The sequence below is a fragment of the Cyprinus carpio genome, chromosome B24 (genome assembly GCF_018340385.1).
Source record: "Cyprinus carpio isolate SPL01 chromosome B24, ASM1834038v1, whole genome shotgun sequence".
NCBI lineage: Eukaryota > Metazoa > Chordata > Actinopteri > Cypriniformes > Cyprinidae > Cyprinus > Cyprinus carpio.
In genome coordinates, this window is record NC_056620.1 from 21,283,768 (window position 1) to 21,308,412 (window position 24,645).

At 37.2% G+C, this 24,645-nt stretch overlaps 1 protein-coding gene and 2 long non-coding RNA genes across 3 annotated transcripts in view; all 3 read right to left on the reverse strand.

Moving 5' to 3' along the window:
- Positions 1–347: 347 nt before the first annotated feature.
- LOC109088575 (SH3 and multiple ankyrin repeat domains protein 1-like) overlaps positions 348–24,645 on the reverse strand; it is a 54,171-nt gene continuing 29,873 nt past the window's right edge. The window contains 20 exon segments of the mRNA XM_042752224.1: positions 348–587; positions 1,466–1,821; positions 1,824–2,373; positions 3,610–3,856; positions 4,036–4,227; positions 4,400–6,262; positions 7,638–7,658; positions 7,757–7,880; positions 8,581–8,699; positions 8,900–8,959; positions 9,225–9,251; positions 10,987–10,995; positions 11,121–11,201; positions 11,303–11,438; positions 12,313–12,361; positions 12,651–12,741; positions 12,828–12,910; positions 14,026–14,074; positions 21,660–21,761; positions 21,864–21,986. Of these exon segments, the coding sequence (XP_042608158.1) occupies positions 506–587; positions 1,466–1,821; positions 1,824–2,373; positions 3,610–3,856; positions 4,036–4,227; positions 4,400–6,262; positions 7,638–7,658; positions 7,757–7,880; positions 8,581–8,699; positions 8,900–8,959; positions 9,225–9,251; positions 10,987–10,995; positions 11,121–11,201; positions 11,303–11,438; positions 12,313–12,361; positions 12,651–12,741; positions 12,828–12,910; positions 14,026–14,074; positions 21,660–21,761; positions 21,864–21,986 (4,364 nt within the window). The 3' untranslated portion in view covers positions 348–505.
- On the reverse strand, positions 12,687–15,659 carry LOC122142304. Its single transcript, XR_006158509.1, has 3 exons — positions 15,601–15,659; positions 12,828–12,910; positions 12,687–12,741 (listed from the first exon to the last, which is right to left on the reverse strand). It is a non-coding gene; the product is annotated as an uncharacterized LOC122142304 (long non-coding RNA).
- On the reverse strand, positions 20,667–21,934 carry LOC122142300. The gene is made up of 3 exons (XR_006158505.1): positions 21,864–21,934; positions 21,660–21,773; positions 20,667–20,695 (listed from the first exon to the last, which is right to left on the reverse strand). It is a non-coding gene; the product is annotated as an uncharacterized LOC122142300 (long non-coding RNA).

Here is a 24,645-nt window from a genome sequence, read left to right on the forward strand (position 1 = left end):
TAAGCATTTTTTGTTTTCTTTGGAATAACGCACACTAAAATGTGTGTTTTAAAAGTAAACAGGGTTGTTCTGGTTTCATGTTAACTTTAATCATCATATTATCAGATGAATCAAAGCCTGCACGTCATGATGCTAAAATATGCACAGTAGCCTCATTTGTATTAATATAATAATATCATATTACTAAAGTTCATTACACCTCGTGATCTCATCATCCCAAAAAACAAAACAAAAAAAAAAAACAATGAAAGTAGTACTTTCTTTCTGTCTCTGACTGGCTGAAGATGTTTGGCCATCTGGCTTCAGCAGGGATGACAAACATTTGCTCATGAAGACTTTAGCTTTCACTCTGCGAGAGTTTTTTGAGTACTTCATAGCGCTTATCCATTGCAATCATCCCCACCTCTGTCCTTCAGTGGAAGTCCCTTTCATCCCAAGTGCTTTTTTTCTAACCCCAATCTTTCTTTCTTTCTATCCTCTAACTGGTTCTCTCTAATTCTCTCCTCTAGCTCTGAGTCGCCTCATCTCTCATGCGTTCGTTCTGCCCTTCAGAAGAAACAGTGGAGACAGAGAAAGCAGAGGAGAGCCTAGAAAACATGGAAGGGGGGAAAGAAAAAGAAAGGAGGCAGAGCATGAGGTAAGAAACCAAAGTGCTGGATATACTACAGAATATGATGAAGAATTTGGCATTCAAAAAGCAATTAAAGTTACATAAGTGTGCAGTACGTAATTATAGGGCACGTGTCAGTTTTGCAAATTCAAATAAATGGCAGGTTTAATGAAAGAAATGAGCTGTAATTCAACTGATTCAAATTATTTTTGTGGTTTTAAATGGAATATAAAAATTATGATATAATATACACTGCTAGTCAAAGGTTTGGTCCACTTGATCACTCATGACTTTTTAATCTAAAGGCTTTTGCATACGTTTACATTTCTAAAATTAAACTTTAGTTTTTAGTGCACATAAAAACAAGGAGACATTAAAACCTTCAGTAGTGTCATGAAATTGGTTTGGATTTGAATTATTTCTTAGTTTTAATACTTTACTATAACTCTAAATTGTGGAAAAGGTTAATAATAAGGAATGAATAGATATGTCCAAATCTCTTACTGGCAGTGCAAAATAAAATCTGTAAACATGAAGGTCGCAGTCTAGAGAGGAAATTGGTTTTGTGATCAAATGAAATCTTCCTTACTTAACTTCTTTTAATAAACATCATCTAAAGCATACAAAACATCAAGGGCAGAATGTTTATTTATTGTTGAGTAAAGCTGCAGGCAGAATTATCCATGCAGAGCTAAATTTTTATGAAATGGTGGACCATTTTTAGGAAAACTAATATAAAGGGCTTCTTTTTGGTTTTTAAAAAACAATACCCCCCCCCCCCCAACACAAACACTGCTTTCTGATGTTCTTTTGCTTGTTCATCTAAATCTACCTTTTCTTATCTTTCTATCTCACCTGTCTGTAAGTCTCTTAAGCGCGCGCTCAATGTTCATGCGATGTCCGACCCGACTCACGCCCAGATCCAGGAAGTCCTCTTTTGTCAGAGACGGCAAGTGAGAGCCATCAATCTCATTGACGAGGAAACGCTCCCGGGTTTGCTCTGCCAGATTCAGGTAAGTCAGCCAATCAGCAACATCATATTTGCTCCAGTAGGACAGGGGCTTAGATACAAAAGGCTGATTGGGAGGAGGAGGAGTTAAGGGCGGGTAACCCATACAAGATGGGGAGGAGCCTCCAGACAGGGAGTTGGTAGGAGAGAGAGAGCTGGAGACCAGCACGGGGTTAGGAGGAGCCACAGGTGATGGGGGAGCGGAAAGAGAGGAGAAGTTTGCGGGAAAAAATGCTCTGAATATTGATGGGCGACTCCCAACGGGGGGGTTAATGGAGGCTGTATTTCGTATGGAGAGCCATAGAGTGGCGCAGATGGAAAGAGAGGGAGTGAGGATGGACGCGGAGGTCCATGATGTGGGTGGTCCGAGCCGGAGATGAGGGGACTGGGAGCTCGACGACGATGGGTGTACGAATGAGATTCGGAACGGCGTAGCTCTGGTCCGGAGAACTGAAACTCAGAAGCTTTACCACGATACTTAGAGCGATGCTTTGGAGACAAGGGATAGGGGGAATAGGATGGAGAAAGTGGCGGATAAGAGACAGAGGAAGGAGACAGAGGTGTGTGAGAGAGAGATATAGGGGGAAATGGGTGGATGAGGTAACGATGGAGGAGAGAGGGGTGCATGAGCCAGGGAAAGAGGAGAGAGGGGGGCATGGGGCAGCGACGGAGGGGACAAAATCCCATGAGGAAAAGAAATCGGAGAATTAGATGGTGTCCAGTCTTTGAGAGGAGGTGGCGCTGGGGTTGGAGTTAAAGCTGGGGTTAGAGACGCTACAGGAAGAGGAGACGAAGGTACGGGGTTAGGGTTCAGAGCCACAGAGGGGCAGTTAGATGTTAAAGAGTTAAGGGGAAGGTTTGGAGAGAAGGAGCGCTGGAGAGACGGCACAGAAACAGGGAGGAGAGGCACACAGCTGGAGGAATCACTTGGAAACCTGTGAAGAGTAAATGAAAGTGTGTAAAGCAGAAAACTAACAGTACTGCCCATTTAAATCAGAAAAAATGGCAAAAAAACTAGAAGAGAGGTGTTTGCCAGTGAAAACATTTGCCACAACAATGCTGAGGTGTTGTGGGTGTTTGCCAGGGATTGCTATGTGGTTGCTGAAGAATATTAAGAGGTTTAAGCTTGTTGGGTTGCTATGATTTGAGGTACCATGCATGTACTGTATATACACACACTACTATGCAAAAGTCTCAGGCGACTTTTGTTTTACCAACAAAAAATGGATTTAAACCATTTATTTTTATCTTTTGCTGTAGTGTGTCAGTAGGAAATATCAGTTTAAATTTCCAAACATTCCTTTTGCCATTAATTGTAATCATCCAGTGAGATTTCTGTCTGACAACAGCCAGTGCTTCACACAGAAATCTGATCTGATCATCATCCAGTCTGTCTGGAATGACATGAAAAAACAGAACAAACTGAGACAGACTAAATCCAGAAGAATTGTGGAGAACAACGTCTCCAAGATGTTTCAAGAAACTTTCCTGCAAAGCTACTGTACTGTGATTTTTTTTAAATGCTGTGAAGTGAGGATGCTTTCAAAAATAATGTCATAAATAGATTATTCATCAATAAACTTCTGCTAAACTAATCAAATATTCCATTTGGTTTGACCATCCTTTTTTCGTTTAACAGCTTTGTACTAGGTACACTTGAAAATAGTTTTACAGGTAGGTTTCTTGAAACATCTTGGAGACATTTCCGCAGTTTTACTGGATTTAGTCTGTCTCAGTTTGTTCTGTTTCTTCATTTCATTCCAGACAGACTGGATGATGGTGAGATCAGATCTCTATGTGGAGCACTGGCTGCTGTCAGACTCCCAGACTCCATTTGAGATACAGTTGGAGGAAAAAGATATATAGTTAAAATATAACTGTACATTAGACCACATAAAGAATGCAGAAATCTATTTAATTCTTAAAGGGTTCACAAACTTTTTCTTCAGTAAGAACATGAGTGTCTTTTTGATTTCACAAGACGTCTCACCTATGATTTGATGGTGGTGCCTGACCCTGCCAGCCACCAAGCTGTTGTAGTTTACTGCTGAGTTCATTTATAATGCTGGCCTTAACATTGGAGAGAGGAGAGTTCAGACGACGATCCATAAATGCCGGCATCTTCACTGCAGCATCACCTCCTCTTCCCTGTTCCTGCTCTTCCTCTTCCCTTGACCTGTACATGTTGGGAGCGGTGCTAGCCTGCCGCTGTAGAGGAGGTCCAGTTCGTCCATTTTCTGTGTGAGTGTGATATTTTGACATATTCTGAGTGTGCGTTTTGCAAGTGGCGGGTTTGGAGGTTTGGATTTATGCATGTGCGGTTTGTGTGTTTTTTGAGCAAATTTATCAGGGTGAGAAAGAGACGAATCCAGGGACACTCTTCGGTCTCCTTTGAATCCATCCCCTACTATCCCACTCTCCATGCTTTCTCCTCGTCTTCCTCCCCTCTCCTTCTCTCTGCCTCCTTCTTGTTCTATTCTTTCTCCAAAGTTTTCCATGTGGTGATCACTGCTGCTATGACTATCCAGTTCCTCAATCCCAGAATCAACCACAGCCTCCGACCAATCACGGCCCTTAATTCCCGGAGGAAGTCGGTCAACTGCGATAACTGATGTATTTTCCGAAGGCATTGTTGTGGTGACAGTCATTATAGCCGCAGTTGAAGCCACAGTGGAATATGACATAGAAATTTTAGCATGGCCTTGCTGTGGGTAGAAAAGTGGGAGAGGCCGATGCAACGACATAGGGTCAGATGAGGTGGTTGGGGCAGAAGGGGGAACTCGATGAAGGGAATATTTGAGGAGAAGGAAGGGACGGGGAGAGAGCTGACTGGGTCAGATTGGCCACCTCACTGTCATAAGATGTAAGACTAGAAGTGGCAGAGTCTCCCGCTTGTGGCGAGGGTAAAGGTTGGGGTTGGCTGGTGTTTGGGTGCTGGGAATAGCTAGAGGGTTGCGACTGGGGCGGGTTTGCAGGAGGTATTTTGGGACACAGCTGTGGAGGGGGGATTAGAGGAGATGGTGGGAAAAGAAATGGATGCACCACAGCAGAAGGATGGATGGGTGTCTGCTGTGAGTCAGCTTGTGTGTTGTCTGGTAGGGACATGGCGTCTTGCAGGGGTTTGGACAGCATTTGCAGAGACTGTTGCTCCTTGGGTGGCTGAGATCCTGACTGCTCCTCCTGTTGTTGTTGTTGTTGATTATATTCTGTTGTTCCATGGGTGTCTATTTCTATTCCGTTTGCAAACTGTATAGGGGGAGGTAGGGGCTCTGCAAACACAAACTCGTCATCCACATCCATAGATGGAGCAGGAGGTGGAAGCACCATCACATCGCCACCCTCTCCAACCCCTAGATTTTGCCCTCTCTTTGCATCCTTCTCCTTTTCCATCCCAGTCTCTCCCATTTTCTGTCCTCCTCTATCATCCTGGGAATTACCAGTGGGATTTTTGTCAGCCGTGCCGAGTTCATTCTCCTTGCCTATAAAGGAAGGCCTGCGGGGAGGAGGCTTGGGCGGTATCCTCTTGTGCCCTTCCCTTTCTCTGTCCCGCATGTAAGTTTGGTACTGATTGACTCTGTTGTCTCTGTCCTGAAGGTGAGACTGGTACTGACTGGCTTGATTATCTGTAAACCGCACCTTTGGTGCCCCTCTTTCCTCTCGATCAACAATATTCTGTTCACTCCATTCCAAGCTCCCTGTCCCACCACCACTTAATCGAAGCATCCGAGGGGACTGGGGGCGACTTTGTGGGACTGGCCCACTTGTTGTTGGAGAGGCACCACTAAGGTATAGAGAGGTGTGTGATTGGTAGATGTAGAAGGGAGGAACAGGTTTTTGGTTTGGAGAGGAGACGGCAGAAGGAAACGCTCCAGTGCTAGACAGCTGCCGACCGAAGTGGCGTTCCTCTCTACGCGTTCTCCGGTCGTCTTTCAGCGCTCGCTCACGAGCCGCCAGTGCCAGTCCAAGTGGGCTTGTTGGGTCTAGAACCTTCCCTGTCAATGGGTGGATGAAAGTAGTGGCTTGATGAGGTGTAGCTGATGCATACTGTGGCAACCCAAACGCAGGTGGCATGCTTAAGGCATCACCAGAGATCAATCCCTCATCGATAGACTTAGAAGAGCGCAATCGAGCGGAGGTGTTGGCCTCCAATGAAGTCTGAGCAGACTCCTGTTCATCCAACATGTCCTCCTCAGAGGAGTAATAGAGGGAGGTGCTTCTCCGACGGGAGTCACGGAAACGTTCGCGTTCCCGCTGTGCTGTGCTCTTGCCCAGTGTTTCCAGCTTTGAGGGGATACTAGCTGGTTGAGGTGGAGCGGGCGTAGGTGCCATTACTGGGTTTTGAGGCTTTGCCTCTTCCTGCTCTTCATTATTCTCAGGAGACGGTTCTGTTTCTTCACTGCTCGCCCGGCTGCTGTGCCCAGAGCTGCTGGTAGATGGCGCTTTCACAATAATCGTTGGGATCGAAATGGAACTTTTTTCCAACTTTTCTCGGCCGGTCTCCTCCACTTTGCGCTGCTTCACCAACAGCCCCTTCCCACCTTGCCGACCTGCAATCTTGGTGACCGCTGGCGCTTTGTTCCGCTGTGCGGTTGGCTGTTTGGGGCCCACATCAGAGGGAGGTGTGGCATTGCTATAGCCCCCGCCTCAGGCCGCCCATTTTTGCTCCTCCCATCTTGCTGGTATCAGTTTCAGCCTGTCAAAACACAATATTTCAAAGTCTTAAAGGGATAGTTCACCCAAAAATGAAAATTCATTCATGATTTACTCACCCTTGTGTTGTTCTAGTGCTGTATGCCCTTCTTTTTTTGTGGACTACAAAAGGGGATTTTTTTTTTAAAAAATGTCCCATGTGCTTGTCCATATAATACTAGGCCATCAACCTGACGCTTTCACACTACGGTGCAAAAATATCACCGAATGGTCCCATATGGTGCATGCTGTATATTCAAAAAATATACGGCAAAAAAACAAACTGAAATGTACTATATTATTTAATAAATAGCCTGACCTAGGCCGTTAGTCTCTGTGCATGAATCTGTGCTTCTTGAGACTCTATTAGTGAAGCAGTTCACTCCGACTCACCTGGGAGAAGCCCACAAGTAGTCAAAAATCAAGATAAATAAAAAACACGTCATTAAATACAATCCATGTACCTTCTTCTCTGAGGTAACTGTATCTGTTGTCTTTGTTGCAACAAGTTATCACAGTCATCTGTCAATCGTCATTTTGACTGTCATGACAAACAGATTTCCAGTTTGGAGACATTCTATTTAGTAAAGAAAGTACATAGATATTTATTTTGAGGGTATTTTTATTTTTATTAACACATTTTTATTAACCCTGATTTTTCATAACATGTGCTTTCTTCTGGGCAAGTCAGAGTGAACTACTGCGCTAATAGAGTCTCATCAACGGTCAAGGTCAGGATATTCATTAAATAATGTTAAATTTCAGTTTGATTTCCACTAAACCTTATCGTGCTGTATAACCCCCGAATACTTGGAATATATGGCACGTTTCACATGGGACCATTCTGTGATACTTTTGTATCTTTTTTTAAAAAGTTTGATGCTGAGCGCTATCTACTGACATTATATTCTTAAAAAAAAAATTCTTTTGTGGTCCAAAAAAGGAACAACACAGGGTGAGTAAATCATGACTTAATTTTCATTTTTGGGTGAACTATTCCTTTAATACTTTTATTGTGTCTGTATATGTTCAGGAACAGACAAGAAAGAATATGAGCAATGTCACTTCTTGAAGTATTTGACCCAGCACTATCAAGCTCTTACCCTGCGGTTGGGGACTCTGTGCTGTGTCTGGCTATGAGGCAGGTGGTGCGATGGAGGCAGAGGAGGGACAGCATAAAAATGTGTTGGTGCCGCTCTCCTGTCTGTGTGGCCGCCAGCAGACAGGGGCGGCTCAGGCGCTGAGGTTTCGGGTGGAGGGGGGGATGTCCTCTGGTCCAGGCACAGAAAGACTACGAGACAGCTTCATAGTAGGAGGATGGAGCTGTACCCTCTCGTCCCTCGGTCACTCCTTTGGACAGGAGAACACAGTTACATAAACTGCACCTAGAATTACAGTGGACTGGACTGAAAAGAGATGGATTCAACACTTGTTGCATTTAAACTCACCCATGGATTTCTGACGCATCATCATAGCACGTTGAGTTGAATGGCCTGATGAAAACTGGGCTTGGTTATAACCATACCCAGACCCTGATGACATCACGCCAACACCTGATTGTTCAAGAGTTTGCTGTAAAAAAGGGAAAAGACTGATGGGATGGAATATTTAGCACATTATATATAGCTCTACATCAGACAATCTTACAATTCTAATTTCCACACAATAACTGCTTGTAAATGTACTTTTTCAGCACCTGCAGCACAGAAGTGGTGTCACTCTCACACTTATTACCAGGTGAAAAGCCTTACTAACATGACTTTGCAACAGCTAAGATCAGGCTAGCAAATGCAATTGGACATAAGAAGCATCAAATTACAAAGAACCCTTTTATTCCACCAAAACAGCTTCTTCAAAGCTGTGTATATAACTCTTTTCAAGCATTTTTGTAGCTACATTTTTTTTTATAACAGTGGCTTTTGATGTCACATGCTATTGTGCACACATCTACAGTATACAGCTGAGCGAGCTGATGCAATAATCAAACAAGCTCTCCTCTCTCATGTGTGAAAATGAATTTTTTTGTTCTGAACATTGCACCGATTCAAGTCCCCATGCTGCATTTTTTATATTTTTTTACGCTGAAATATTTAGCTACATGCTGCTGTTCATGCTGTTGTTTTTTTAAGATGCTTGTTAAAGTTTATGCTGATGATAAATGACAAAAAACATCATACTGACTGTAGTTTAAACTTGATTTCAAAAGTAGCTTCCTCGACACTGTTGAAACGCTATGTTAATCAGAACAGAGAAAATGAAACAGAGATGTTACCTCATTAGCGTTAAAGCCCTTGTTTTTCGTTCCTTCTTGACCCCCGTGACCTCTGTGACCCTGAGAGTCTGATGTGCTAATTGTCTGCTGAGCAGCGGCTAGAATCTCGTCCAACTTGTCTGGAGAATGATAAGAGAAAACGAACATGCAATAAATCATGAAAACCTATTTTTTGCCTTTAGTCTTTTTATTAAGACTGGAGGTGAAACCATGTGCACATAAATAATTTACATTAAATGTGAGATACAAAAGTGTGTATATAGACACAAATGTATAGCAGGAGATGAAAAATAATAAATGCAAAGGAAGGGTTTCTTACTAAGGGCCATTTGATAGACACTCTTCTTCTTTTCTGGCGCTTGAGAGCTCTCTGTGTGATCTGAGCATAGAGAAAAACACATGCAAAAAATGAACACACAGATACACAGACAGCTTCACATGTATCTGACCATAATGATCCTGTTAAAAGCTTATAAGGAACAAACACACATGCCAGAGAAACATTTAGGATTTCATCAATTGCTCTTAAATGCCTCTCATCTGATAATCATACTATCTAGAGGCAGTCATAATACTCATTTCATCACCTGTATACATTTTAAAATCTGACATTCACATACTCATAAATGCAAAATTCAAGTCACCTGGTTTCTTTTTCCATGGTGAGGCAGCTGTAAAAGGAAGTGAGTAACATTAAATATGCAAACGGTTTTATAAGTGCATGTTTAACTGGACACTATGGTGACAATGTAATAGTTCATATTTAGTTTAGTTTTTTTAATCATTATTTAAAATTATTCCCTTGCACAGAATCAACACTGTCAATACCCAGCAAGGATTTTTCACAAGTTTGCAGTCTACTTTCAGTTGTCATGGTAACAAAATTAAGACAAAAACTGACAGCCAAATAAAAACATTAGAACATGTTTTCACCGTCGTTGACAAGAAACACATTTCATAACTAATACGTGTAAACCACATACAGATGCTTATTATTTAAAATCTAGACTGATGCTGACTGATAAACTAATGAAGGACATTAATAACCTTGTAACATTTTATATGAGAAGACAGATTATCCAACTAAAAGAATGCATTAAACTCTACACAATATTTTTATAGGATTAAACAGTTAATTTCATAAAACCTGTCACAAAAGATACATTTCACTCCTAAAACAGAAGAAACAAGATCATTTCATCAGATCAAATCATTTTGTCTGTTTAGGCTCTTTTTTAATTTTTGTTTTTGTATATATAACATTTTTTATGACCAAAAAACAAACACATTTTATAGTAGTATTTATTTATTGTGGTTGTGAAATACAAATACTGTAAAAAAAAAAAAAAGAAAAAAAGACAGAAAGAAAAAGGAACTGTATTATATTAGAAACTAAAACATCCAACAAATGTGCTCAATTCCCATAAAATGCCAATAAATTTAATAAATAAACACACACACATATACAGTATATATATATAATTTATCCTGGGCCGGGTTTCCCGATAACGATTGATCTTAGAGCTTAAGAGCGTTTTCTAAAAATCATTTTACGATTGTTCATCATTGTTTCACGTGCGTTTCCCAAAAATACACTTAAGCAATTGCACGTAGCTGTGTTTTAAGTGCTTACTTAGGAATCGATATCTGTTTGTCAAGTGCTGAAATGTTACCTATTAGAAATGGCTCATAATTAGAACATGCTCATTTATTGAAATGTTAACCTAATGCTGCGTTCCAGACAACTCGGATATTTATTATATTATATTATATTATATTATATTATATTATATTATATTATATTATATTATATATATATTAATATTATATATATTATTATTATATTTATATTTATATATTATTATAATTTACATAATAATATGTAAATATGCTTTATGTATGTATATATATATATATATATATATTAGATATATATATATACTATATATATATATATATATATATATATATATATATATCGTGCACGTCAGCGAGTCATTGGAGATTTGTAATAAAGTGTACAATAAAGTTCAATCAAATCTTTAGCCTATATTATATACTGAATAAAGTTAAAGGTGCAATCTTACGATTGTACTGCAGGTGACCGCCAAAATCAGTCTTCTTACGATGCACTTAGGGCTTTACAATTAATCCAGAGCAATCGTAGATCTACAATGATTTTCCAGTGCTACTTAAGTTACGATGCTTTTGGGAAACAGACCGTAATATTAAGATCAGTCGTATGATTGTTTTTACGAAGTTCTTAGGCTTACGAAGCTTTTGGAAAACGCAGCCCTGGATAGTTTTAGTCAGATTCATTCTAAAATAATATACATAATTATACTATTATTATTATAATTTACATTATTATATAAAAAAAATATATATAAATAATATATGACACACCTTTTTCCACTGTGTGACAAAAAGAAAAAAAAGACAAACAAGCAAATTATGTCAAAATGACAACTGAATGCACAATATCAGAGTTTTACATTAGGTGCGTATTATGTGTATATTATGTGTTTGTAAGACTGTACCCATCTCCTCCAGTTCTGAAGTCATGGATTTGGAGCGCAGAGCTATAGCCGGAGGGGTCAGTCGTTTGCTCTGCTGGGGAACTAAAGGGAGAGAGAGCTCTGTTAAATCAAATCAAAAACTGCCTGTAATGCCATTCATTCATACTCCCACAGACAAATCCACAGTAAAAACGCTCGCTGACCTTTCTTCTTAGGCATTTCCTCCATCTCAGGATTTCGTGCTACCATGACGACCTTCACCATCAGACTGTTCCCGCCCTGGCGAATCATGTTCACCACCTGCCTGTGACCCACCTTCACTACATTGATTCCATTCACCTGTTAAAATACAGCCATCAATAGAAACTTAAGATACATTGTAATACATATAACTGTTCAAAAGTTTGGACACAGTACTCGTTTTTAAAAGAAAGGATGGTTTTTAAAAGAAGGATGGTTTACATTGATCAAAAGTGACAGAAAAGACATTTACAATGTTTCAAAAGATTCTATTTCAAACAAATGCTGTTCTTTTGAACTTTCTGTTCATCAAAGAAGTCTATCAAATGTATCACACATATTGTGTCACAACACATATATTAATATATAGCAGCACATCTGTTCCCTCAACATTGATAATAATCAGAAATGTTTCTCGAGCAGCAAATCAGCATATTAGAATGATTTCTGAAGATCATGTGACACTGAAGACTGGAGTAATGATGCTGAAAATTCTGCTTTGATCACATGAATAAATTATATTTTACAAGATATTCACATAGAACACAACTATTTTGAAACATAATAATATTTCACAATTTTAATGTTTTAACTGTATATTTTTCATCAAATAAATGCAGCCTTGGTGAGCAAAATAGACTTTAAGCTTTAAACTTTAAAATTTAAAAAATCTTACCAACCCTTAACTTTTGAAAGTATATATTCTACATTTTCTATTTCTACTTAAGTGACTTTCAGAAAGATTAATGAAGATTTAAATAACAATTATATAAGAAAGGAAATTTGATTTGCAGTTTAAAGAAAGAGAGAGAAACACAAGTGGGTGTCTTAAGCATTCTCATCAGACTTGATTCAAAATGTTTCAACATGATTCACAAACTTAAATTAACCAGCCGGGAACCATGTGGTAAAGGTGTTTGTTAGCAGGGTGTTGCGTCTGGAGATGCATCAATAAAAATATATTTTGCAATACCACAGTCAAGATGGCATACACAGGCAGCACAAGATCCACGTCATCTTCTCTTCCAGAATCAAATTAAAGTAGGTAACACAAGTATCTCAGTGAGGTTTATCACCTCCGTGAAGGTGTTAAGATTTGTTCAACACCTCACAGACTGGAGACTATACTGCTAAACTAGTTTTGGCTTTTCATCGATGCAGCATTCGGTCTGCTATAACTTTCAATGGCTCTTTATCTATTAAAAACTCATTTTATTGTGTTGTTTAATTTGTATTGTATATGGTTTGGTCATGGGTGGTGGTGGGTGGTGTAAGGTCTATCATGGAAAGTCCCCCATCCGCAGGCCGGACCTCCACGCGACGCCCCCCTCGTCGACAGACTCGAGGTACTGCAGAGCAGGGAAGGCTGGAGTCGGGCTGAACTCCTCCACAGGAGTCTGGGCTGGAGATCACAGATCACAATCACAGACGTGATCCGTCTATGTCATGCTGCGCTCGGTTATCAAACCAGTGATGTCCATCACTCACCTTTGGCCCCTCGGAGTACAAAACCGAAGCCTTCATTGTCTTTTTTCTGCAGAAGTACAGTTTTCTCTTTTATGATGTAGTCACTGTCAGAGAGAAAAGAGAGGAGCTCATGTGAAAGACTCGAAGATGCACACAAGTTCCTCTGATGGGATCAAGTTTGGATCAGAGATAATGTAGCTCACTGAAACTATAAAACAGATCTATCAATAAATAAAAACTTATTTCATTTCAGTTAGTTGCCAAGGCAACATTTCTCATTTTCATTTAGTTTAACATGATGTAAAATATATAGACATATGAAAGATTTAATAATAATTATAATTATTTTAAATTATTACTTCTATTATCAATAATAATGAAAAATAAAATAAAATAAAATAAAATAAAATAAAATAATAAAAATCCCAGTTACACAAACAACAAAAATATTGATATTTAAATATTTAAGATTATTTTGTTATGCTAAATTTTTAATTTTGTTTTTTCTTGTCATTTGAGAATATCACCCTGAATCAGCGTTATTATTGTTAATTAAATCTAAAATCATAAATGATTTATTTTTTTTATAACAAAATGGAAAGAAAAGTAACTTATATACAATAATATATATATATATATATATAATCTATATATATATATATAAACTATATATATTATATATATATTTAAATTCAGTTATTTGGCAAGGAACATTATGTAAATGTCAGTACTAATTCACTAAAAGTACTTAAATCTGAAACAAAAAATACAAACCATACAGACGTATATAAAAAATAAAAATATAAAAAGGGACAACCTCAACAAGAAAAGAAAATGGACCTAATACTTTAAAAATTACAACAAATATAAAAATACAAAAGAATTATTAATAAAATATTATAATATCTTATATAGATATATATGATATATATATCTATAATATATATATATATATATATATATAGTATATATATGTATATATCTACGTTATATATATATCTATATATATATATATATCTATATATATATATATCTATTATATATATACTGATAATATATATTATATTATATATATATATATATATATATATATATATATAGTTAAATACACAATAAGAAAGTTGGTATAAAAGAACATTGCCCTAAATCCACTGGAACATCTACTAGCTATTTTTGAATAATTTTTTTGCTGATTTTGGCCGGTAATCCAGTTGATTACCTTGGACCAATCAGAAATGAGCTTCCATGTTCCAACACACAGCCTCTAGCTGAAGCACAAAAACAGAAATGATTCTGAAATGTCATATACAGTATGTTGGGTTTACAGTAGCAATTGTATTAATTATGGTATTTTGGCGGACACTATGGTTACCATGGTGAGCGTATGGGAGTTTGCAGACGAGTACAGTTCTAGTTCAGTGCAAAAACAATGACAGTTACGGTCTAGCATTGTGTTCTGTCAGCTCAGCTCTTATTATGAACATAGGCTCTCATATGCTCGATGATAAAACAATGACCACAACGCTACAATGGCAGGCACAATGTAAAGCCAGTACTTAGTAACTTGCTAAAGAACTACCACACAGATTAACTGCAAGACATTTAGATTCTAAAAACCTTTTTCAAACATTCCATTTTGGCTGAGAAAACGATAAAATTGCCAGTTTGCTTAATGTAAGTAGAACATAAGCCTGTACCATTAAAGTAAATTTAACATCTGTTTATAACACGTACACAGCCTTTATATAATGTATTCCAACACTTTGGGTCCTAAAATGAGGCATACATTTGCCTATGCTGATAAAAAGATTCTCATTTTACTAAATCTACAAAACAAGGACTTGATTAAGTCTCTTTTTTATGAACTGAATCAGTTGTGATACTGCAGTCCATTATTTTTCTTCAACAGTCATTACTGCTAAGTTCCCCATGATCCTGGAGATCCTCACGGAGGCAAAACAGCACAGAAATACTACGGACGAGCCACAGAATTGGCGATGCACATTAACTGGACAAAGAACAAGATTACTTTATTGACTACAATTTTCACCATGTAATTTGTAATCAGAGATTTTTCAGTAATCTATGAATCACTGCAGATGACATGTTTACATGTTTAAATGTTTAAAATTTTGAATGAACAAAATCTGAATTTCTCCAACCAAATACAAACCCAGATTTCCTTAGCTAATTAACAGACTTATATAAAACTAATTAGAAAACACTTATGACAAACCCAAGCCTTTTAACTTCAGCTAAACATTTTTTTTCTTACGTTTCCATTACAAAATCCTCACAACAAGTTGTTACATCTCTAAAATGTAAACCAATCCAACAGCAGCATTTTCCTACTTAAATGCCATCTTTAACAGAATCAACACATCGCATCTGTGTTGGAATAAAATATTGTGAGGCATAAAATGACAAATAGTTCGGTACGGGAGCAACCACAACAGTTTACAAATTCAACAGTTTAAATTCACAATTCATCACTATAATACTATATTGTTGTAACACATACTTAACTGACTTACATACCGAAAGCTAAATTAATCCAAACCAAACCAAAAACCCTACTACTGAAAGAAAAAGTTAAAAATGTACCCCGCCAACACCAAAGGTTGATGCCATATATGTGAGAATTACAACATGCAAACAAATTAATATTCAGATTATCAGCAAAACCACAGTAAGTTCAGTTTTCGCCACTGAAGAAGATTGGAGTTTAACACCTTTATCTTGAGCTGAATGCTTTCCTTTTACTGCAATTATGATATCCTTACAAAATCCTCACATGACAACTTTGCCCATTTTCTAGAAGTTGATCCGTCTCGAATTGTAATCCAAACCCGGTACATAATCCGGCCAGGAGAGTTTTATTTTTTTAATTATGCTCTGCTACGGTAACAATCAGTGTACATTGGAAAGATAGGTGATTGCATAATGACGATACGCCAGCAAGACTCACCAGCGTTCACTGCCATAATTTGATCAAACCTCCGCAGCATCACAACTTTCTATGATGTACTGGTGTTTTCACACACACATACATCACCCTAAGTGACTCATACCCGTTTCAATGACTCAAAACGCACAAATACCTGTCAAAGAACTCATTTACAACACTAACAACAACACACACACACAGCACACACAGCAAAAAAATGTTTTCGCTGACGTGTCGCTGCTGCCGTGTGTACAATGACAGGCCACATTCACGACTCAAATACACACGTATAGATACATATAGTATAACAAGTATTGTAAGAGAGGGAGTGTTAGATGGTTTGAGGTGTATGATTTGACATTAATGACTCACACAATCAACAACACACAACACAGGCACATAGCAGATGTTATATAACTGTATATGAAAACATTGATTCCGCTCAACGTCTGTCCTGCTACCAGACCTCGTCAGAAGCATCCATCTGCCTCTCTCTCCTCCATCCCCTCTCTCTCCTCTCTCCTCCTCCCCGCAGCGGCGACAATAAAAAAAACGTAGCAGGCCATTGAGCCGATACCTGTACAAATGACCCAGACCGCTGCGGTTCCTGCTTTGGAACCGAGCGAGGGCCCATGAGGATGAGAGGGAGAGAGGGACGAAGACAGTCTTTCTCTCTTCCTCTCTTTTTCCTCTTTATCCCTCCGATCCACCTTCTCTTCTCGTCCGTTATCCCCTTCCCCCCCCCCATTTGCCATGGTCCTGTCCCCCCCCTCCTCGAGTCCCGCCTTCCTCACCCTCTCTCTCCGGCCTCGTCTCTCTCTCTCTCAGGCGCGCGCACAGTCCAGAGGAGGAGGAGGAGGAGAGAGAGAGAGAAAGAGAGAGAGCCACACTGAGCAAAGCAGACCCTCACAACCGCTTAAGAACGAGGGAGGAGGAGGGAGATATAGAGAGAGAAAGTGAGGGTTTAATAACAGAGCTAACATTCAGATCACTGTGCGACATTCAGAGAGAGACATAACGTAGGAGGGTTGTGTGTGAAAAAGAACAGGGAGAGAATGAAAGAAACGAGTGTGGAGAGAAACATGCTTTAAAAGGAATAGTTCCACTCAAAAACCAAAATCCTGTGCTTCGTTTCAAACCTGTGTGATTCTCTTTCCTAACGTGGCAAGCGTGAATGGAGGTGTTTTTAGCCCAGACCCGTTTCATGCTGCTCTGTACCATGTTAATGAAAGCCTAACAGTGAGCTGCTATAATATTTAAAAGCTCTGTAAATGACATAATGCGGCCAGTCCTGAACTCATGGAAGTGCAGACAGAAAGCTAACATTTGCATTCATTGCAGCTGACAGAACGCTTTTATTCCAAAGTGTTCCTTGCATTGCAGTAATGGTACATATTTTATGTAGAAATGCATGCATTGGCCTGGAAATCGAACCCATTTCATTGCAAGGTTGTGCTCATGTTGTGTTGAGATACAGGAATACGCAATTTTAATGATTAAATCTTCCTATTGCAACAGTGTTTAAAGGCAGAAAGCCAAAAGTGCCAAAAGTAATTTCTTGCCAGCTGTCGGGATTCTGGTTGGTTTTTGTTGTTTAGACATAAAGGGCCAAAACAGCATAAAAATATGTGACCCTGGAGCACAAAGCATCTTAAGTCTTTGGGGTATATTTGTAGCAATAGCCAACAATACCATTGTAATGGGTCCAAAAATATAAATTTTTCTTTTATGCCAAAAAATTATTAGGATAATTAAGTAAAGATCATGTTCCATAAACTATATTTAATGAATGTCCTACCGTAAATATAATCAAAACTTATTTTTTTATTAGCACTATAGCATTGCTGTAGAACTTAATTTGTGACAAAGTTGTAATGGCTATTTTTTCAATATTTTTTGATTTTTTTTTTGCGAACCCTGCACATTTTCCAAGATTTTCAAATAGTTGTGTGTCTTTGGCAATATTGTCCCTATCCATAATAAACCATACATCAATGGAAATCTTATTTAATTGCATCTTGTCACATATACTGTGGCCTCCTGAAGTCACAACGACAGTGTTGCCATCAGGAGCACGACTGAAAATGCATTGTCAAGGGCATTGCCTAGGAACTGACTTGCATTGCCAAACATCATGCGCTATTGTATGAGCTACAGGAATGCTTCATTTTTAATTGATATTTTTGTTCTGATCATGGCAAGATTTGATGTCAGTGATGACAAAAGAAACTTCTTGATAGCTTCTGGTTTCTGGTTACAGTTTTTTTGTTGTAGACAAAAGTGCCAGAAACACCATAAACATAATCTCAAATGGAATAATACTGTGGCCTCATGAAGTCTTCTGATAGCGTTTTGTCATGAGAAGCAGATATAAGTTCAACATTTTATGTGTTTAATGGGTTGTAAGATACTTTCATCCAGAGTGACTACAAATACTGCTTCCAGGGTACATATTTTTATATAAAAATACAATGCATTTTTTTTGCCTGGGAATGGACACACTCCATGCATTACAAAACATACTTTTTTATTGTGTTGAGCTACAATAAATGCTTTCATATGAACTGATAATTTTTTTCCTATCATAGCAATGGGTTTGACGTCACTGACACTGGTTTTCAGTATAATTTTATTGTGTTGTAAACAAATAGCTTATATCATGATGATGCCGACCCAAAATTGACCATATTACAATTTATGCTTTTTTGACAATTATATAATAAATGCCCTGCATTCCCCTAATAATCCACACCACCCATTTGCTGGTGCAATGATCTAGTGTTTGTGCTGTTGAAATGCCTTTTTTAAATTGTTAACCACTGATCATTTTTTTTTCTCTTATAACAGCAGGGTTTGGTGTCAAAGATGGCAAAAGCCTTTCTTGGGATGCCACACGATGCATGCAGGAATATAGTAATATAATGACCTCCACACTCACATCACTCAAGCATCAACGTTCAATTGCTTTTATGGGATACTTTCATGGTGTTTTTTCTGGTCTTGGTCTTGACATCTCTGGGTTTACAGTCTAATTTGTTTGATGCTGATGAAAAGGGTTGAAACACACCAATAAAGTCTTTAAAAGTAACACAGCAACCATCTGTGGCTGCATTTCTCAATGACGCAAACAGAAATGAGATTTCAGAGCTTTTGATGGGCCAAATGGTTTCAGTTAATAAATGATTTAAATACAGTGTGTTTCCTCATCAGCCAACATCATATAACTTCAGAAGACTGGGGCATACTGAGTAAATATGACTAACCAGTGCAAAAGTTTTGCGGTGCGGTAGTAAGAACTTTTTTATCCAAAGTAAATAATCAGTAAGGACAAAACATTGCATTGATCAAAGAGCGTAAAGATTTATCAATGTTACAAAAGTATGTATTTCAAATCAATGCAGTTCTTTTGAACTTTCTATTCATCAAAAATCTTTATCATGTTTCCTCACAAAATTATGAAGCCTCAACATTCGGTTCCCCATATAAGGGTGAGTAGCCTATATACAAATTCAATAATTGAATAAAAAATCATTTTTTTGGTGTTCTATTCCTTTCATACAGAGCCGGCAATAAATTGGGGGATTTTGATGAGTTGGGTTAAGATGCCGACGGAACCTCGCCCTGCATGGCAACAATGATCCAGACAGCTACATTTTAATGATGTTCACTGACACGTCTCACACACACACCCCCATGCAACATGCACAAACACACACACACAAATGAATGTCACACAATGTTACAATCCCTCAACTGAGCTGTCTTCAGCTGATACAGGGTGCGGTGAGTGAGGAGACAGATCAGAGATACAAGAGAACGGCAGCAGAGAGACAGCAGCGGGCTCACACCGCATGTGTTAATATTCCACATGAGAGCCACAGATCCAAACACTGTTGTGTCATTTTTTTTGAAAGTGGCTGTGACATTAGTATACCCGATCTAGTGGAGGCAGACTCGCGTTTTGCACTGGCCAGCAAGCGTTTGAAACAGGAAGCAGCCGCTAATCTTTTTTGTGGTGAATCCACTTGACCAAAACCCATGGATAGATTTCACTGGATCTACATGTGCGGTTTAGTTTATACTTACACACACGTTTGCGCACATACACACACACACACACACACACACACACACACACACACACACACACACACACACACACACACACACAGCCAATCTAGAAAAACTTCTAGTATAGAAGCACAGAACTACTGTGACACCACTTTAGGTTTAAAATAATTTCAGTTAAGTTTTTAACACGAGTTTTTAACAGAGTTGTTATTTCTACAGTACCTTTTAGAAATTATGGAATATTAACTAATAGTTTGGGGGCACTAAGATTTTTTTTTAAATTACTTTTACTTAGCAAAGATGCAGATATTAAATTGATCAAAAGTGACAATAATTACATTTATAATGCTACAAAGATTTTTATTTCAAATAAATGCAGTTCTTTTGAACTTTCTATTCATCAAAAAATCCTGGAAAATATTTAACCATGGTTTTACCCAAAAATATGAAGCAGCACACTGTTTTCAACACTGATCATAATCAAACTGTTTCTTGAGCAGAAAATCAGCAATTTAGAATAATTTCTAAGGATCATGTTGGCACTGAAGACTGGAGTATGATTCTGAAATACAGCTTTGATCCAGGAATAGATTACATTGTAACAATATATTCAAATAGAAACAGTTTATTTTAATTGTATAAGATTTCATAAATTTAGCTGTGGTTAAATGTTGCCTACAATTAAACAAACATTTTCAAAACACCAAACACATACAAATTTGTCATAGAAAATTAAATATAGAAACCCTCCAAATAACATTTGTACAGTTCCATACTGTTCCCACTGGGCACTTCAAGACCACCGGACTTTCCTACTGTTTAATGACGAACAGCTTCCTCCCCTTCCTCTTTGCCTTCTCACTGCGGCTCTCTGAAACACACACACACACACACACAGTCCGACTGTTAGCACCTGTAGGCGTGTATATCTGTGTAAAAAAGTGTAGAAGTGTGATTTATTCAAATTGATGTGATTTTTGCATATTCGTGTGCTGTGCAGAGATTATGTGAGAAGGCAAATCACCACGGGGAAAAGCTCTTGGGGACATCCTCAAAAACGGAAAAGAATAAAAGGATACATAAAGAAATGAAATTATTCACCATTGTGTTTTAAGAATTACAGTTTGTCAATAGTTCTTACATATAGCTTCATTTAGGTAGAACAGAAGTCCACATTTAGAAATACGAGCGCTCAGACGTTCATCTTTCATAGATCAGGAGAACTGGATTTCTCTGTATTTTAAGTATCAACTCAGATATTTCTTCTATTCTATTTTATAAGAGCTGTCAACAGGTACTATATACATTTCTTTTTGAAGGATCAAAGGACATTTGTGACCCTGGACCACAAAACCAGTCAAAAGGGTAAATTTTTTGAAATTGAGATTTATACGTCATCTGACAGCTGGAATAAATAAGATAGAAAATCTGGAATCTGAGGGTGCAAAAAAATCTAAATATTGAGAAAATTGCCTTTAAAGTTGTCCAAATGAAGTCTTTAGCAATGCATATTACTTATCAAAAAGTAAATTTTTATATATTTACTGTAGGAAATTTTTACAAAATATCTTTATGGAACATGATCTTTACTTAATATCTTAATGATTTTTGGCATAAAAGAAAAATCAATAATTTTGAACCGTACAGTGTATTGTTGGCTATTGGGTACAAAATATACCCCCAGAGACTTAAGACTGCTTTTGTGCTCCAGGGTCACATTTGAGACTGTTGAGACTTAAAATAAAGGCTCATTTATTTGCACTGTATCTACGTTGTTATCTAAGAGACACATCTGAGATATTACAGAGAGCTGAGGTGTGATTGGTATGCTGTACCTGTATGCTGCTCCTGGGTTTGGGGCAGTACCTCTTCTACACATTCAGCAGGAAACCAGCCTGTTCTGCCCTTCACTGTTCCTTCCCAGAATCCCCCTTCACCTACACTCAACACTGAGAGGGTTTGACAGCTTTAACAAACCTTAAATATTCCTTCCATGTTAATGCTAAATTGAAGATAAACGACATAAAGAGACTTCTGACCTTTGACCTTGTCCCCTTTGCTGAGGGCTGACCTCTCGCTCACCGTGAGGCAGAGTGAGAGCAGTGTCGCCACAAACCGCGACCCCGGAACCAGCGCTGTAGAGACGTTTCCTCTGTCCTCCTCTACAACAGACACAGACACACCAGTGCTGTTAACTAAAATAAACCTATTAACAATCATTTTCAGTAATCCAAATATTAGATTCAAAACTAAAAAAACTTATTTTATTTAAGTTATTCAATATAAATTAATATAAATTAAATCTATATATAAATATAATTAGATGTAATTAACTTGGATTATGTTGTAGTATCTAAGTGTTTCCTTGGTGAAATTATATAATCCATTATTTCTTTCTGTTGTGCTCTTTATTGACTTTAGTTATGCCAAAATAATTAGGATATTAAGAAAAGATCCTGTACCATGAAGATATTTTGTAAATTTCCTACTGTAGATATATCAAAACTTAATTTTTGATAAGTAATATGCATTGCTAATGATTCATTTTAGAACAACTTCAAAGGCAATTTTCTCAGTATTTTGATTTTTTTTTTTCACCCACACATTTCCCGATTGTCAAATGAGTTGTATCTTGGCCAAATATTGTCTGATCATAATAAACCATACATCAATGAAAAGATTATTTATTTATTCAGGTTTTTGTGGTCCAAGGTTCACATATATATATATATATAATATATATATATATATATATATATATATATCTTTTTTTTTATATATATATATATATATACTATAATATATATAAAGATAGAATCTAGAAAAAAATAAACATAATCTTAAACTACTGCTAACATTTCTAAAAACTAATACTTAAATACATGTACAAGTTAAAGCTATGCAGAAATATACAAAAAACTATAATATAAAGTAACAAATTTAGATTAAAAAAAATGAAATCGAAATTAGAAATGTGCCTTTAGTAACTAATGGAAATAAATGTTTTAAGCTGAAGTACTAAAATAACTAAAAACTAAAAAGGAAATAAATATAATGGGAAGAAAGCTAAATCGAAATATATAAAAAAAATACTGAAAAAGAAATGACCAAACATAAAACGATCTTAAAAGCTAATATTAAAAAATGCTAAAACTAAATACTGAAATAAATATAAAATATATTACAGAAGAAGTATGCAGAATATTACAAAAAAGAATAAAAATGACAAAAACTCACAATAAATTTATACTTTACATTTTTGGCAAACAAACGCCTCAATAAATACATGTAAGCTAAATACTAAAATCACCAAAATAAAAAAAAAAAAAAAAAAAAAAAAAAAAAGAAAACAGATAACAACCTACAATAAAAAACCGTCAAAATGCTAAATTAAAACTAAATAAAGTTTAATAAAAACACTTTCTTGACAATATTTACAAGAAAAGCATAACTGATAGAACGGAATAACAACTTAAATAAACTCAAATTAAAATGAAACGAATAAAAGATCATTTAAAATGTAGAAATATATAATACAAGGTTGCAAAGGAGTGGAACATTTCAAATTTCAAAAATCCCGGAATTCCAAAAGTCCTGGAAAGTTTTCCAAAATTTTGGGAATATTTCCAACATGTACTGTAAATTTTCTACCTTTTTGCAACCCTAATAATAAACAAAATATAATACTGGGACAGACAGAAAATACAGAATACACTAATGTGAACATACAGGCAAAAAGTTGGTAGCCGCATCCAAGGTCATAAAAAAGAGTGTGGGCGGGTGACTTTTTGCGTTAGTGCCAATGAATAATGTTGGCCCTCGGCTTTGTTAATAGGATATTTTTCCAATGATTTGGTGAGTGGCAATACTCCTTAGTATCTGGATCTCATCCATTATTTGACCTACGTGGGACCAAATCCTCACAAAATCTATTAATTTCAGGATGTTACCACTAATTTCAAGACTGGCTGAACCACACGGAAACGTCAACAGTTTAAGAATCCACTTCTGATAACTTCAAATGTACTAATGGATAGAGCCCATAGAGTGAGTGTTTTAGGCCTGAGTGATTGATTTCTTTGTACAGTAAGGCATAGGACAGTGTTTTGGTTTTCTTAGGAGGCCACTGAGTAAGAAGTTAACTCAGTATGGCGAGTGGCGCTTTGGCCAAAGCCGAACAGAGCAAATCAGCGACGTGCAAAATAGTGGGAGTCAGAGCTTCTGTAATGTACCTAAGAAGAGCAACGAAATCAACAACGCTGACAGTTTTTAACATATAAAAACACCACAATTTATAGATGTAAGTATCTGAGCAAGTATTGTACACTTTAAAAACCCGTCCATATAATCAACTGATATTTTCTGTGGTTTCTCTATGCAAGTGGTTTTGGCTGTAAAGTCACCCCGATGTTCATGCACCTCCTGCACACAGCTACTGTGGAGGTGAAACGTTCACAAACGGCTATACGCTAAACTACCGTCTGTGATTCACGCCTCTCAAGACCAACCACAAACCGAACAAACGACCAGACAAAGTTTGCTCCTCGAAAATATCAATTAAAAACAAAAATGGAAATGACAATAAATACCATACACATTACCTTTCACATTGACTTTAATGCATTCCAGAACCTTTAAGTCTTTGCAACTTTTTTTTTTGCACAATTTACTTATGATCTGAGTTATATATATACATAGATACATTATATAGAATTTAATTTTAATTTTTTAAAAAAAGCAAGCAACAAAAAACATTGTATTTTTTGTTTGCTGTTTGCTTTTTTCAAAAAAAAAAAAAATTTCAAGTAATTAAAGGCAATC